General features: G+C 34.7%; 1 protein-coding gene across 14 annotated transcripts in view; it reads right to left on the bottom strand.

Moving 5' to 3' along the window:
- Positions 1–16,613, bottom strand: part of WDR33 (WD repeat domain 33) — a 92,160-nt gene that overhangs the window by 30,028 nt on the left and 45,519 nt on the right. The window contains exon 8 of one of the 14 annotated variants that reach the window (XM_045203062.3): positions 666–2,192. The exons of 11 other annotated variants lie outside the window; for them this stretch is intronic. In XM_045203062.3, coding sequence (XP_045058997.1) covers positions 2,152–2,192 — 41 coding nt within the window. In that variant the 3' untranslated portion in view covers positions 666–2,151. 2 more of the 14 variants (XM_045203060.2, XM_053918544.1) reach the window with 2 other exon arrangements.

Raw genomic sequence — 16,613 nt, 5'->3', positions numbered from 1 at the left:
TTAACCACCCAAGAAGAAATCAGACTGATTTTGAAAACCAGCGTCTTGTTAAAAATAAAGGAAATCTAGCAACCACGACCTAACTTCACGCAAAGAAACTCCAAATTAATCTAACCATAGTGGGTTACTTTTAGAGGTTAAGCCTTGAGGGCAATGAATTTTGCATATTTTCTTAGCTAAACATTGGGTCAGGGTCCTAGAGAAATTACAAGTGACAGAATGCACCTCCTGAAGACGGGTGGCATTGCTTTGTGGATTAACCTGTATCTGACACATCCCAATTGTTTATTACTTCATAATTATTTGCCAAAAAGCAATTATTAATTGTACATTATAATTCATACCAAATGGAACATAAACTAATTTACTGATTCCACTTGATCATTCTTTCACTCATTAATTTAAAACAAGTGTGCATCACATTTACTGGGCTCCTAATATGGGTGCTCAATTTCTAAAATGTGATTAAACAAAATAAGGATTGAACACAGGAGTATTTGTAGAATCACACAGTCCAGTTACAATAACTTGTAAGAAAATTAACACTTAGCATAAAAAAGTTTTCTGAATAAAAACTGAAATTAAGCTAACAAAACAATTAATGCAGGTTTTGGAGAGAACTTTCTCCACCAAGTAAAAACAACAACAAAAAAATCTCTTTTAAAAAAATGTTACATAATTATGCCAGAAATAGCAAGATGCAGAATATGCAAAAAAAATTTCATAACTAATGAAAAATACTTAATTTTTTTAAAAGAGATCCTAAAAACACAGAGACTCCTTAATCAACCCTAAATTTCTAAGAATAACAGGACAGACAGGTTAGTCCTTAGCTATTTGGTGAACAGTTCTGGACTGACTTTGTAGAATGTAGAGCATTCCTTGTTATTTCCTTTCCGGACTGTAAGAGTGTAGTGCAATGAAAGACAGAAGCCATTAAGGGAAGGACTGTTTTTGAACTCTTCCCTTATAGGAGGAGGCTGCCTGGCTTCTGTGAAATTGTATATAAACTTTGCTTTTCAAGAACCTTCTCTCTCCTACACAGCCCTCAGTGTATCGTAAGGGACCTATCATCCCACGCAGGTACTGGTGAACAGCCCCGCCTTAAGACAATTCATTTGACCCCAAGGCTGGGTGAACAGTCTGAAAACCAACATAGAGAGTTTTATTTGAAGGTCAGAAATAGTGTCCATTTTTGCGTTTTATTTTTCCTGGATCAGACCATTATATAAACAAATCTTAAGAAAAATCTCTTTTATACATAAATTACAAAAAGCACCAATATTTTCTAATACAGGAAGAAAAAAAAGCTAACAAAGATTTCAAATACTATCTTATACAATATTAACAGTTAAAGAACTGTTATTCAAGAAAGTGTGTCAAACATTAACAACAAACTCAGGCTACTTCCAGCCGCAGAACATAAAATGTAACAGATCAGTTTAAGGCAAAGGGTATGTTGTGTAGTCACGGTCCAGAGCCAGACAGTTCAACAGCTCATGGAACTCAAGAATTTTAAAAATTAAGGATCATAAGTAACTTGTATGCTGGTCAATGAACATGCAATTTATTAGCACTTTATCTTCCCCTTTTTTGTAAAATGATTTTAAACTTGATCCAACAGTCAACATCAACTAGAAGTGATTACTTAGTAACTTTGTCATCTAGAAAGTTACATTAATAAAATCTGTAAAATCGAATGGAAAGTCAATTCTGGAAAGAGTACACCTCTAGGCAGTTTTCACAAAGCATGTTCTAATAAGCAACAACAGTGCACAGAATCATGGGTTCTGTGGTCAAATAATTTGGAAGTGCTGAATTTTAAAAACTGACAAGTTTCTTTCCATGTCTGAGAACCCCTTCAGTGCTTTCTATATGTATCACTGGGAAATGGTAAAGGATTGGCAGATTTTTACATTCGAAGTTCCTTCACTTTATGGTGCTGGGGAAAAGATTTTATTTCCATGTGTGCAAATTATTTATAATTTTAAAAAATAATGTTACATTTCACCCTGGCTGGTGGGATTAGGTGGATTGAGCACCGGCCTGCGGACTGAAAGGTTGCTGGTTCGATTCCCAGTCGGGGCACATGCCTGGATTGCGGGCCGGGTCCCCATTTGTGGGCATGAGAGAGGCAACCAGTGGATTCACTCACACACCAACGTTTCTCTCCCTCTCTTTCTCCTTCCCCCCTAAAAATAAGTAAGTAAAATAAAAAATAAAAATAATAAATAAAAATGTTATTTTTAAAATAGTGTAAATTTCCTAAAATGTTAAATTCTATGTTACCTCTAGAGTTTTTGACTAGACCACAACATTCCTAACCGTGTCATTAATGACTCCAGATGGTGAGGATAACTCAGAACAATCTTCCAAAAGTTTAAATGTTCATACTCTTTGATCCTCTAACTTTGTTGTTAGGCGACTATTCTAAAGGAAAATTTACATGAGTGGTAACAACTATAAAGGAACAAGGAAGCTTAGTGCACAACTGTGTCTTAGCAAAAACCTCTTGCTAAGACAAATCCTAAATGTCTATTAATGAGAATGGCTAAGTTATGGTTAGACATACGCTATGCACAAAATGTTAAAGCAGTAGCCTAAAAAAGACTCAGGTAGTAATGATACGGAAAGATGACCATGATATACCGTGTCATAACAGAAGCAAATAGCAAAATATGTAGTATAATCCTATTGCGTGTACTTTAAAAAAAAAAAAGTCTTTTTGTATATGAATTAAGAATTGTGGAAACATGTACACCAAACTATTAACAGAATTGTGACGACCTCTTGATGTGAGATTGAAAAAGTGAAAGGCACTGACTTTTTACTTCTAATTGTTATAACTTTTTATATTAACTTTGTAAAAGGCAAAAAAATCTTGAGGAAACAATTTCAACATTAATCCCACCCAATTCTTCCCTTACCTTCCCCCCCTCCAGTCCCCCAAAACTGTTGCACCATACATCTCGGCCTTTCATATGGCACATAGTGGAAATGTGTGAATCCAGACCATACGATTCTCTGCAAATCTTACTTCCATGTGATACACAGAATACACTTGACGCCCTGCATGGCTGATGAAAAAAATGCATCTTAATGTTGCATTTGGTCTTCAGTTTGTTCGATTAGGGAATGGTGTTGCTAGTAAAGCCAAGGTTTAAGTGATATCCCCATACAGGTCATTAACTGATAATGCAGTCAGTCTTTTTTATTCATCATCTGTCATCTTCCTGGTGATAGGACAAGGTGTGAAAAGATCAAAGTAAATCCATTTCAACTAGTGGGAACACTTCTTAAAAGATGCATACTGATAGTAGGCTGGTCTGATGGTTGTCTTCTGAAGAACACGTTTGTGTATGTATACGACCACACTGTATACATCTCTAAATCACTAACTTATGACCTCAATGTTTCCCAGAGCTAGAACGTTGGTCAGCAAGGCACCTGCAGCAACACTGCCAAACCCTGCTCTGCCAGCAGGAGCAGTGCATGTCAGGGTATGAGGGACCACAAGGCTCTCAGTTTCTTGGCTTCAACTCTCATTTTCAGCCTTCACACTGAATACAAATCACAGTAATGTGGCAGAGCGAAGGGTTCTGAACCTGAACTGTGCTTCTAGAATGGTTGTTCTTTCACTACTCATTTTCAGAAAAGGCAACAATAAAAGCAGGCATTCAAAGAATAAAAGAAAAATAGAACAAATGAGGACTTACAATGTGACCACAGTGCTAGTTACATAAACACCTCTAACAATAGAGTATTTAATTTTGATCCAACTTAAAATGTCTGTTAAAATGCCCAGATCAACAATCCACACCACAAAAATGTATCATTTTTAGCTTTTATATTTTTCAAGATATTGTAAATGTTGTAAAATTAGCAATGAAAAGAATATTCTGCTATAAATTTAGAGAATAATTCAGTATATCTTATACACATCAGATATAAATATACCTAACTAGAACTCAAAAAAAAAATAAAATAAAATAAAGAGAAACAGCTAGTGGCTCTCAGGAAAGCTTCAAATATATTAGCTAATAAAAACAAAGAAGCAAGCAACCAAACAAAGGAAAAGAACAGAGCTTTGGGGAGAGTGCATGGGGATGGTGGGAGTGAAGTAGTGCCTTAAGGTAATACTGTGGTTCTGAGATGACAGTGGAAGTGAAGAAGTGTGAGGACTTACGTAGTTTTAAAAATAAGTCATGGCTCCATTTTAATATAATAGTATTTATTTAAATCTGGCTCATAATACAATTAGTTTTATTCTTAGATTTATTTTAAACCTAAGAATCACTACTGAAAATAGGATAATTATATATGATACCCCATCCCAACACTACTAGTAAATAATTTCCTCTCAAGTAAACCATTTATAATAAATACCCTTCCTAATCAATTTCAACCCCCTCTTAAATTACATTAACTTAAATCGATACTTTTATTACTCCTCCAAGCTTTTTCAGCATGTTTCCTTGCATCAGATTACAGACTCAACCAACCAACACTTACTTTATGCCTGCAACACGAGTAGTGCTCCTGTGTCCTTGCGGGACCCTCACAACAACCCTGTGAGGTAGGTATCATTAGCCCCATGTTACAGAGGAGGAAACACAAACTGAGAAAGACTGACTTGCCCAGTGGCACAGCTCAGATTCAAAGCCAGACCAGCTGACTCTCAGATGAGTAATGTTTAAAATAGCCCAGAGGAAAAACAAAGACTGCCCCAAGTAGAAACTATGACTATACCTAGAATTTTGGAGCAGCTACTATGTTCACCTTGAGTAATAAATCATGGGATGATTTATCAATAAATCATTTATAAATGTTATTTATCAATAATATTAATAAATCATTGCAAACAAAAATTACACTATATTCAGCTATCATAAAAATTTAAAGGTAACAATCCACAAACCATAATTTACCCCACCCTTTTTAAAGAAAAAAATGACATTACAAACAGACCTACACTCATCATTGATCCTGAAAAGACATAGTAAACTGGTACTATTCTACATAAATCCTTCTGGTGAGTGATAAAAAAGACATAAATAAAAATCTAGTGGTTATAGTAAATAATAGTAAGTGTGAATTTTGTGGAGATTACAAAAGTGGATGGCTGCCCAGACAGATTTAGTTTCAAAATACAAAATCTTTTCCAAGCACTTCCACCAAGAGAACGTACAACAAACCTATGTGCCTAAATTATACAAAGATACATTCTGGAATCTCTATATAATTTAGTCACAGATAAAAACGGTTACACAGTGCCCTGACTGGTAGTGGCTCAGTTGGCTGGGAAAAGAAAAGTTGTTGGTTCGATTCCCAATCAGGGAACATGCCTGGGTTGAAGGTTCAATCCCTGGTTGGGGCACATTCAAGAAGCAACTGATAGATGTTTCTTTCTCACACAGATGTTTCTCTCCCTCTTTTTCCCTCCCTTGCCCTCTCTCTAAAAATAAATAAATAAAATCTTTTTCTTTTTTTTAATGAAACTGCTGCAATTTTTTTTTTAAATGGCCACATAATTAAGTTCCCTACCAATCCCGAACTGTAGTAACTTTGGAATACTTTTCCTGTGCAAAAATATCTACTGTACTTAGTAAATAAAATCTAAATGATAAAGTACTTAAAAATTAACATCAATTTATTTTTCTGTGTGGAATGGCCTTCAGGAGAAAAACCTTATTCTGAAAAGTCATCATCCTTAGTTTGGTCCAAATCAACAATATTCTAATGCTACTGCTGCTCCATCAAAAACACCAAGATGTATCAAGTTATACAACCTATACCCTTTCTTAAAGATGTTCCAGGTTCTCAAAAACATGCAAAGCTATACGATAAAGCTATTTAGATTTAAGTGACAAAACATGGTTACATTTATTTCTACATGAAAGTTCTACAAGCCACATGATGTGTCTAATGGAGCTAGATATTTGGATTCTCTCTCCATGTGACTACGCAAATGTGCTCTAGACTTTTAATAAGTACTCACAGTTAAGTCTTAACTACAAACCCAACTTTTCTAAGTTTTAAAACTTAAGTTTTTACAAAATGATAAAAAGAATTATTAAGTATTATTCAGTATTAAGGAGGATACCCATGATTTATTACTCAAGGTGAATACACAGTAGAAGCCTGTCTTGCAGTTTACTAGGAAACAAATTTTGTTCTAAAAATCTCCTTATTTTAAAGGTCTCTCTAGACTGGCATAAATAGATGCTCCAAAAATACCTGATTTTGAAAAGTTACCATTTTTAAAGTCACAAAACCACAAAAACTACTTCATTAATCACAGGCACTCTTCTATGTATTATAATACAATAATGCAGTGCTTACTTTAGAAGACATGTGAGATTAAGATACCACTAAAGTGATGCTTTTAAACCAAAAATCTGCAGCCAGCCACCACATGAAGAAAGGAATGACTGAAACCCTCCTCCCCACCGAAGGCCAGGCACCTCGCCTGGCACATAGCACACAGCAATTTTACAAATAAATGAATAAATGCAAATTTCCCTTCAGTGATCTTTGGTGGAGAGTGGAGCTGTGAAAACATGGTCCTTTTGCCTCGGGTCAACCTGACAGTTCATAAGGAATTTTACAATTATGATTTTTAATTGTAATGTATATGACAGTTCATAAATCTTAAAAACTTCTAAAATCCCTTTGATATTTACTGCTTTGTATTAATATAAACATTAGAGAAAATGAACAATTCACTCTTCCCAGATGTATAAAAACTCCTGAAGCACTAAAAACTAATTTCTAAACACTAAATTTAATGGAGTAAACCCTTTGGTCCCCCAGAAGGATTAATGCAGGAAAACTTAATCATCGTATTTCTTAAAATGAACATGTTCATATTTTACCAACTAACAATTTCTAGTCAGCTGAAAATTGGCATGTGTGACATGCTTCCCAATTGCCCTGTTTTATAAAAACAATTGTCGGTATTGCTGTAACTTGTTCCAGTGGCATGCCCAAAATACTACTGAATGCTGACCTCCCCAGCTGGTCCCTACATAGGATTTAAATGCTTTTAAGGAAGAAAAAAACAACAACAAAAAAAGGCCAGCCCCAATCTCTGAGATTTAACTTGATACTCACAGCTAAGTCTCATTATGACAAACTGATCTGACATTTACAGCTAAACTTTTACATTTTGCCCTCCTGTTAGACAAGCTCACTAAACACATGACATTGTCATTCTGAGACCATGCAGAATACAAAGACAAGGTCACTACACAACTCAACAAATACCAAACCCTGTTTTTATGCTAAATTAGTGAATGCCTTCACTTCATTGAACCTTCTACCATATTACCCCAAGCCCAAATCCTATAATACAGTCTTTATAACAGCCTCTTCCTGAGACACACCATGGTTGCATATGATCTGTGTAGTTTCCTGCAATAATAAATCAAAATTGTTAAATTACAAGAGTGTTGCTGGTGGTCTTTGACTGAAGGGTACTGACACCATGCCGAAATGTGTTGAAAGTTCAGATAAAGCAAAAAGCATTCCTGACAATCACAGTGAAACTTCTTAAGGCATAAAAGAAGTCTGTCTAGCCAAGCTCATTAGTAGACTGAGCAGGAGTTCAATGGTCATTTTCAACTGGAGGCGTGCTCAAGTGTCTGGGCTACACTGAGATTCCCAAGGATTTTAAAATAAAAACTTCAGGAAAATACCCAATAATAATAAAATTGAAGGTATAAGGAAAAGGTAGAAGAGGCTGTGTTTTTTTTAAAACAGTAGTGCTTATCATAACTATTGTAAAATGTGAACAGATTAGCTGTAAGAAGAAAACGAGGCAAAATTTTCATTTGTACTCTTTGAAAGATTTTTTTTTACATGCAAAGTCTCACACTTTACAGCTGAATGTTGTTTCTGTAAGTATTAATCACATCTAGACATAGGTAAAAAAAAAAAAAAAAAAAAAAAAAAACCAAGAATGCCAACTGTTTAGACACAAGATTCTGTAACACAAACCAATCTACTATAAAGAATAAAATGACCATTTTTTGTCAAAAAAATATTTTAAAGCTAATCTGTTCATAATGATATATTTAACACAAAAGTTAAAAACTGTAAGTCTTGAAAAACCTAGGGTGAATAATTAAAAAGTCTCTCTCTGCCCCAAATAAAAGGTAGAAATACCTTCTTCATTATCAACTATAAAATTAGCTTTAGCCCTGGCTGGTGTGGCTCAGTGGATTGAGTGCCCGCCTGTGAACCAAAGGGTTGCCAGTTCAATTCCCAGTCAGGACACATGCCTGGATTGCGAGCCAGGTCCCCAGTAGGGGGTGCTGGGAGAGGCAACCACACACTGATGTTTCTCTCCCTTTCTCCCTCCCTTCCCATCTCTCTAAAAATAAAATTTTTAAAGATTATTAAAACAATAAAATAAAATCAGCTTAAAAAAAAACTTTGACAAAAATCACCCATCTACCTACCTTCCAAATAAAACTGGAAGACTTTAATGTAAAGGGGGTGATGTATTTAATGTATAGGGTAAGTAAATACCAGTTTCCCAAGTGCATATTATGCCCCCTTCATGGCCCTGAGAGATGTGAGTTTGGAGCTTTAGTCTCACATCCCCAATATGAAGGTCATTAACTTCAAAAGTACATCATTTCTTAGGAACCTGTATGTGTGGAAGTCTGGCTTAGAGACAAAACATTTTCACCACCAGTAAGTACTCTCTATCTTTGCAGCACAGAAACTGTTGCATATGTTAAAATCTGATTTCCCTTGTTAGATAGGCATTACCACTATTATTCATGCATCATGAAAACTGCCCACTCAACAAGTAGAAGTAACAATGATTTAAGCTCATCTTCTGATGCCATCATCCATCAAAACCATGACTTCAGTATGGCAAATGAGAACCAGTTTTTAAAAAAATGTTAAAAAAGGTATTTAGCCCTGCCCAGCGTGGCTCATTTGGTTGGGCATCGTCCTCAAAATGAAAGGTCTCCAGTTCGATTCCCAGTCAAGGCACATGCCTGGCTTGCAGAGTCAGTCCCCAGTCAGAGCACCTATAGGAGGTGATTGATCATTGTTTCTCTCCCTCTCTTTCTCCCTCCCTTCTCCTCTCTCTAAAAATAAATAAATAAAATCTTTTTAAAAATATTCAAAGATATATATATTATACCAAGTAACGTCTGTGTACCTTACAGTAGGAAAGGGAAGTCTGTGGTCACCCTAAGTCTATATGATGAATGAGGTATTAACAAATATTCTAGGGAAAGGGGGGCTGAACATTCATGTATTACATTATATAGTAGGTTTATTTCCTTTCACCTGATTTTGTATTAGATTATCAAAAGTAATCCGATAAGAGGCTGCCCTTTTCAGGTAATTCCAACCTCCTCTGTACATTTCTAATTTTTTAAGAAACGCAGATTTATTGCCTGGTGAATCTTAGTACATGTGTAATTCAAATGTAACTCTAAAATAATGCTAAAGGAAAACCTCAATGTTGACAAATCTCTTTACAGTCTAGACCTCAGTAACAGTGCCAACCCTTATCCTTTACATGATCTTACTCCCTTGGCATGCCTCGCCTAGGACTGAAACTTCCTCCAGCATACTGAGTCTTTCAAATACCTATCATCTCAGGGGCTTTACTCCCTAATATCATCCAGTTCCTAAATCAGAACTATGTCATCCTATTTCCTCACTGTGGGAAGATAACAGATGTTTTTATTTTTATTTTAAACGTCCAAAATATAAAGGAAAACACTACAGTTAAAAGTTAATTCAAAAACATTATTTTACAGTAACTGATTTAATGGTTTCTCTGCTAGAATCTAATAAACCAAATAAAATGCCTAAAAATACTCTTAAAAAAGATTTTTATTTTAATAAACATCTTATTTTTACCCCCCAAAAACTTGATAATTTACATTTGCATGACACATTAAAACATTAAATCTGTAAAACTAAAAATGTCCTCAAAAATCAGATTGATGATATACTTGGAAAAGATGTAAATGGAATAGTTTACATAAATTTCTGAAAACTAAATTAAATGATCTGATATGACCATTACAAAAAATGTAAAATATCAGTAACGCCAAACTTTTGAAGTATTTAACATTCAGGGCCTACCAAAAAAGAACCTTCAATGTGGTAGTTGTACTATCCGACCTCAAGAAAGAAGCAGGATTTAAGTTCAGAAATCACTGAATTTACAATGCTGATTAATTCCTAACATCTTCTTTAATTTGGGCCTGTTTACTCTTAGAATTATATCATCAGTAGAGGCGTATCTGTTACATTCCTAGATAAGGATTTAGCCCATCTTGCAATAAACTCCACCAAAGACCTTGGGGACAAAACAGGTTACACTCAGCCAGTCTGCTGTCAGCTGGCTAGTTTGACGGGATGGAAACAGAAGGTTTTCACAAGGCCCGAACAGATATTAGATGTCTGTATTAAATCTTATCTGTTGTGACAAAACATATGTAGAATACACTTTTCCCAAGAGTCCTAACTGACAGTTGGTCACATTACTCATCAAAGATAGCAAACAGAAGTGACAGTGTACCAGAGATATCACTAACTCATCCAACTTTATCACTAAATGAGGTAGAAATTAATTTTTATGATTGAATCTGGTCAACAGGAAAAACTTATTCTTCCCCCAGAGAAGAGTAAATGCTGTCCTGATCCAAGAGCCTAGAGACCAATGATCAGTCTTGCAGCGGTGTCATAAACTGCAAAGACTATTGTTTTTCGGTGCAATTGGCATTTTTGTTCATCAAGGTACTGGGCCAAATCACAAAACATGTTTGAAGAAATGAAAGAACTAGGAAACTGTTGGAAATGCTGTTTAAGGTACGAGATCATGTTTTATAAATTTGTATCAACCAAAGAACCAAGCACAGCACCTTGATCACAATGGGTAATCAACAATTATTTGATTCAGCTAAAAATTAAAACAGAAATGGGGGGGAAAAAAAACCCACAATAAAGATTAAATCAAAAGAAAAAAAATAGAATCTTGAAATGATTCCATGTAAGATCTTAAAAAGGCCCATTGTAAGTGCTGAATTTTTTACACGTGAAAACATTAGAAAATAATGACAACTTTGTTTAAACTGGTGGTCATATTTATGGACTACCTGTAAATAAAAACCTGTACTACTATAGTAAGTAATGACAATGGCTGAAAACCATTTAAATGAAAAGAGTAAAACACACTTCTGAAATAACCATTTTCATCCTTAAATAGGCTCTGAAATTATCCTTGAAAATGACATAACACTGAATGCTCTTTAAGGCACCAGTTCAACGCTTCTCATGTATTAACCCATTCATTTAATTCTCACAACTCAGTAAGGTCAGGACTAATTATTAATCCCCACTCTACAGAGGAGAGCATAGACACAGTAACATGACTTGCCTCCATGTCACCAGGCTGCTAAGGGCTAAAACTGTGACTAAAATTCATGTTCCAGAACCTGTGATTGTAATAATATATGATACTATCTCTTGATATACTGACTTCTTGTGTTACTTTCAGTAGCGGGAAACTAGTAAATGAAGCTAATCAGAAAAAAATAAAACATTTTTCCAAGGAACACAGTGACAAATCAAAAAAAAAAAAAAAAGAGATTAAGACAGCCCCACTACACAATAAAAAGATGACAGAAACCATAAAATGGCTCATAACATAAAATGTTACTCTTCTCCAAGTTTATTTTCAAAGGAAATTTAACAACAATTTCTAAGGAAATTTAATGAAAATACCTTTGAAAGTCTAAACTACCAAATAAAGGCTTAGGTGGGAAAGAGGCATGAAGAAATCTTTTGAGTACTGAAAACATTCTATATCTTGATCTGAAAGGTAGTTACAACAGTGTGTAAATATGTAAAAAAATACCTCATACTGTACACTTGAGATTTGTACACTTCATATATGTGTGTGTGTATAAAGTATGAATAAATATTTTAAAATAAATAGGTGGTTTTGAGGCTACTTCAAATAACAGTAATAAATGATACAATCAACAAAAAAAATTTTGGAACAGATTTGGCAATATTTCCTCCTGGGATATAGCCTGTCCACTTTCAGACTTTTGAGTCTTTCTTAAAACATGAAATTACAGCTAATAGACAAGCTAATCTAGCTTAGTTATTATGAAATCAAACTATTCCTCTGGAAAGGGAATGTCTTCTAGTCCCCCTAACAGCTGGCAAGCTAACCATGACACAACTTCAGCAAAGGCAAGCCTAACAGTGCTAATCTTTGTACAAAAACAAACTTCCATAGTTAAATCCAAATATGAAGTCCTACAGCCTCCCTATCCCTAAATACATTCAATCCAATTCTACTTTCATACAAAGTCTTTTAAATATTTGTAAATGATTCTCAAGTCTCTGTTATCCAAACTGAGTATTAAACTTCCCTTTACTCTTCTAGTGATGTCCAGACCGTTTCCCATTCTAATCATCAATAATTAAATGCCACTATAAAATTTAACATCACAGTATCTTCTTGAACCCTGACATCTAATGAATCTGCAAGGCAAGCCATCTTTAGATTCAATTTTTTTAAAAGTTAAAAGGAACTGAGACCAAGAAGAGATCTGAATACTTGCCTCACAGGTAACAAACATCTAATGAAAACTTACTTTGAAAATGACCTTTCAATCATACAACTATAAAGCTATGATGTTCTACCCTGATCCACAGATTAGTTCAAAAGAATGCCTATGGTTTGTCTACAATTTCCTTGACCCCATCCAGTAATTCTACCAAAACAGGATTGCTTTGGCCTAACTTATTCCGAGTCACTGGTTCTCAAGTGGAAGCAGTAATCTCATTTAATAAGCACATTACTTGTAAAGATTCTTCTTCTCAAAGCCTGTGTGTAAGTGTGTATGCATGTGCACATCCACGCACACTGTCACCCTTCAAAAAAAGTTTTATGTGCAGTGGTCATTATCAATGAAGTTCATTTCAGAAAAGTAGAGGCTAATTAATATTTATTAGAAAAAGCAGTCACTAGGCTTCACAGGACCACAAACTACTAGTCAAACTTTTGATGACTCCTGGTAACACGAATTACTTTTGTTTAATGGTACATAAAAATTTTCTGTTGGAAATAGAACTCTGGTATGGAGTTTCTAGAACTCACCTTTGCACTCCTTGGTTCTGCATTCATGTTGATTTCCCAACTGTTTTAATGTGGTAGAACACTTATAATTGTCATCTTTGACAAAACAAACATGCAAACTGAGTAGGGACTCCCACAACCTTTGACAAGCAAAGGAAGATGGTGATGTTAGGTGTAGAGAATGCTCAAGGTTTAACTTGGGAATAATTGAAAAAGGAGAAAAATAATGTACATAGCCTGAAAAAAGCAACAACTCAGCCACTTTTTAAGCTATGTATCCTACACTGGATCTCTGCATAACGTCAGCACTTTTGCCAGCAGAACTATAGACAAGGGGCATGTACCAGTTGGTGGGGGGCGTGGTGGCTATAATAAAGCCGGACACTGGACTGTAGTGAAGCCCTTACCTACCCCTTGCTCAAAGGCACCACTTCCTGGTGTTCCTAGAGACCAAACACAATATGTAAAAACATTAGCAAGTTAACACAGATATAATTCATTGTGTCAATCCAAATAACTAGCTATTCTAAAACCACGTAGAAGATAAATTTCTCTCAAAGAGAATTTTATTAAAATATATCCAAGGGGAAAAAACACAAAGAGGCCTCAACAGAATGGCCTTGAGAGATTTAATAGTGCATTGTGGAAAAATTAAGACTATATTATGAAACAATCTGTAAAAAAGAGTAAGTGACCTAGAAACTACCATTTCTTCTTTTAAACAGAAATTCTTATTCTGGTCTCTTTAAACTAAAGTGATCAGAAAACTATACATAGTGTTCAGAAATTCCTGAAATATGATTTAAATCAAACAATGGTTTTCTGGTATACGTAAAAAGGTGAGTAAAAGAACAAGTGAATGGAAAAAAAAAAAAAAAGAAGCATATGTTGTGGTACTTAACCACTGACAAATAACTATTTTTTATGACACCATATTTTAATCATATACTTTTATTAAAGGACACACCTACTAACAAGTCAAATGCCTATTATATATTTATCTAATTTTATCAACTCTTTCCAAATCTCTGAGTTTTAACTGTAGAAACTATCAAAAATCTAATTAGCTGGGAAGCTCTACAATATAGCAGGGTAGCTAAATATCAGCAAATTAAGTCTCATCACTCAAAGTTAACTGAAGCAGAAAATTACAGCATATTTAATAAATGCAAAGATTCAAAGGTTCTGTCTGAAAACTGGCTGCCCACGCTATGAATCACAGTAATTTGTCACTGTCAAAAAACTGGAATCTTTACATACAGGAGTGTCTGGGAATCGCTCTCAACTCAGTTAAAACACTGAATATGATGGCAGCAACATGCAGCACTGGCATTCCAAGAAGGCCACAGATCTCTTTTCAACAAGTTTTTGGCCATATTATGTGCAATGTTTAAAACAAGTGCCAAGATAAAAATAACAAAGCCAAGTATAAAAATCTAAAACAATTTCTGTAAAAATTTGAATGTAAATGAATAGGACCTTACTACACTAATTTCAGTAATGTGCTTTAGAAGTAAATATTAAATCTTTTCCCCTTTCGTAATATACTCAGATAATTATTTACATAGGAAAACCTACATTGATCCAGTCTTTTAAGAAAGCAGAGCGATAAAAGCTTTAAATAAACTCTTCCTCAAAAATAAGGAAACCCAGATAGAGAAAACAGGTGTCCCCATGTAAAATGGGTCCACATTGTTGGTTGGATAATTAAATGAGATATGCCTGAAGTACTTTTAATAGTAAAGCACATTGTGTTTCTGGAAGAAGTTATTCTGCTAATGGCTATTTTAAAGGAAGATGGATGCTTCTGTTTTTCATCTTGGAGAGAACAGACAGGATTCTGCTGGTGTGGCTCAGTAGACTGAGTGCAGGCCTGCAAATTGGTCGCCGGGTTGCCAGGTCGATTCCCAGTCAGAGCACACGCCTGGTTGTGGGTCAGGATCCCAACTGGGGGTGCACAAGAGGCAACCACACACTGATGTTTCCCTCCCTCTCTTTCTTCCTTCCCTTCTCCTCTAAAAAATGAATAATTTTTTTTTAAAAACCCATAAACTAATGTCCTTTAAATCATAAACTACATAGTTTGTCAATTTTACTTTAACAAGTGAAACTATTTCCAATAAAAAGTATCAGAGACTTTTGAAACACTCAGACTTTGTACACATGTCTTCTTCAATCAGTTCAAAAACACACTGCTAAACCACAAAATCTTTGCAGAGGGGTTGATCTCATTTATTAAAAACCAGTCAAATGCAAACAGGAAGGAATACACAGGGACTTTTTCAAAAGTATTAATAATATTCTTTTTCTTAAGCTGTGTGTACTCAGGGGTTCACTTCTTCTCCATGAGTGCTATATTTAAAAAGTGAAAACAGATATCATCTCCTGAATAAGTCTCAGTATAACTCCTTATGTCCATGTTCTATTTATATAACCTAGTATGTATCTGATAACCCATTTGCAGTTTGAACTATTCATTGTGTTTAAATTTTTTTTGTTAAATATACACTGATAATCTATAACCTATATAGTTTTTAAAAAGAAAGGTAAAATGAACTTGAGTACCTAAATGAGTTCCCTCTACCCACACCCCTCTCCTTTTCAAAAAAATCCTCTACAAATTCTGTCATCATAGCTCAGGAAAACATTATTGCTGATGTTACTTTTAAAACACAGAAGAGGCAGTTAAACATAGTATGAACTCTAGAGCCAAACAACCTAGGTTCAAATATGACCTTGGGTAAGTTTACTTTGCTTTTCCTACCTTGGTTACTCATTTGTAAAATGTGGATGAAAGTATTTGCCTCATAGGGTTATTAGGACGACTAAATGAAATACTTAGAACATGGCTGATACATAGTAATTGTAATGTGTCAGCTATAATTGTTAAAATCAGGAAGGTAAAACAAAATTCAAGCATGAGAAACTTGCAGCCTGAATTCCTTTAAAGAATATTATGCTTCTCACTAAAACTGACTTCTTACTGATTCCATATTTTCAACCCTTATCATTTACATTTTAGCTGGTCGTAAGTGACCTGCTTCTAACTCTATACTGATAAACTATACTTTTAACACCATCATGATTCTTCTCCCATACCATCCAACATCTTGAACTTGTGAAAATGTTACCTTCCCTACTGAACTTTAAGAAGCACAACAAGGGTTGTAACTTGTTTAAAAAAATACAAAATCTACCTATAGTAGTGCATATAGTATATGCTAACTAAATCAATCTTAATGGGTTTATTTCACTTGGAGTCAAATGTATAAACATCAGTAATCTAGAAGCTTATATACTCCTGCTGCTTAAATGTTATTTTAATCCCAATCCATAAACTGAGTGATGTAATTCATACTGGAAAAGAAGGATAAATGTGTATAAATGATGCTGACTTGCATATGGGTGGACATATTCATGGTACTTCTCATTGTCACACTATATTCAATTTTGTAAGTGCCTGTGTTTTTCCAGCATA

The sequence above is a fragment of the Desmodus rotundus genome, chromosome 2 (genome assembly GCF_022682495.2).
Source record: "Desmodus rotundus isolate HL8 chromosome 2, HLdesRot8A.1, whole genome shotgun sequence".
NCBI lineage: Eukaryota > Metazoa > Chordata > Mammalia > Chiroptera > Phyllostomidae > Desmodus > Desmodus rotundus.
This window is presented reverse-complemented; position numbering and strand designations above follow the sequence as displayed.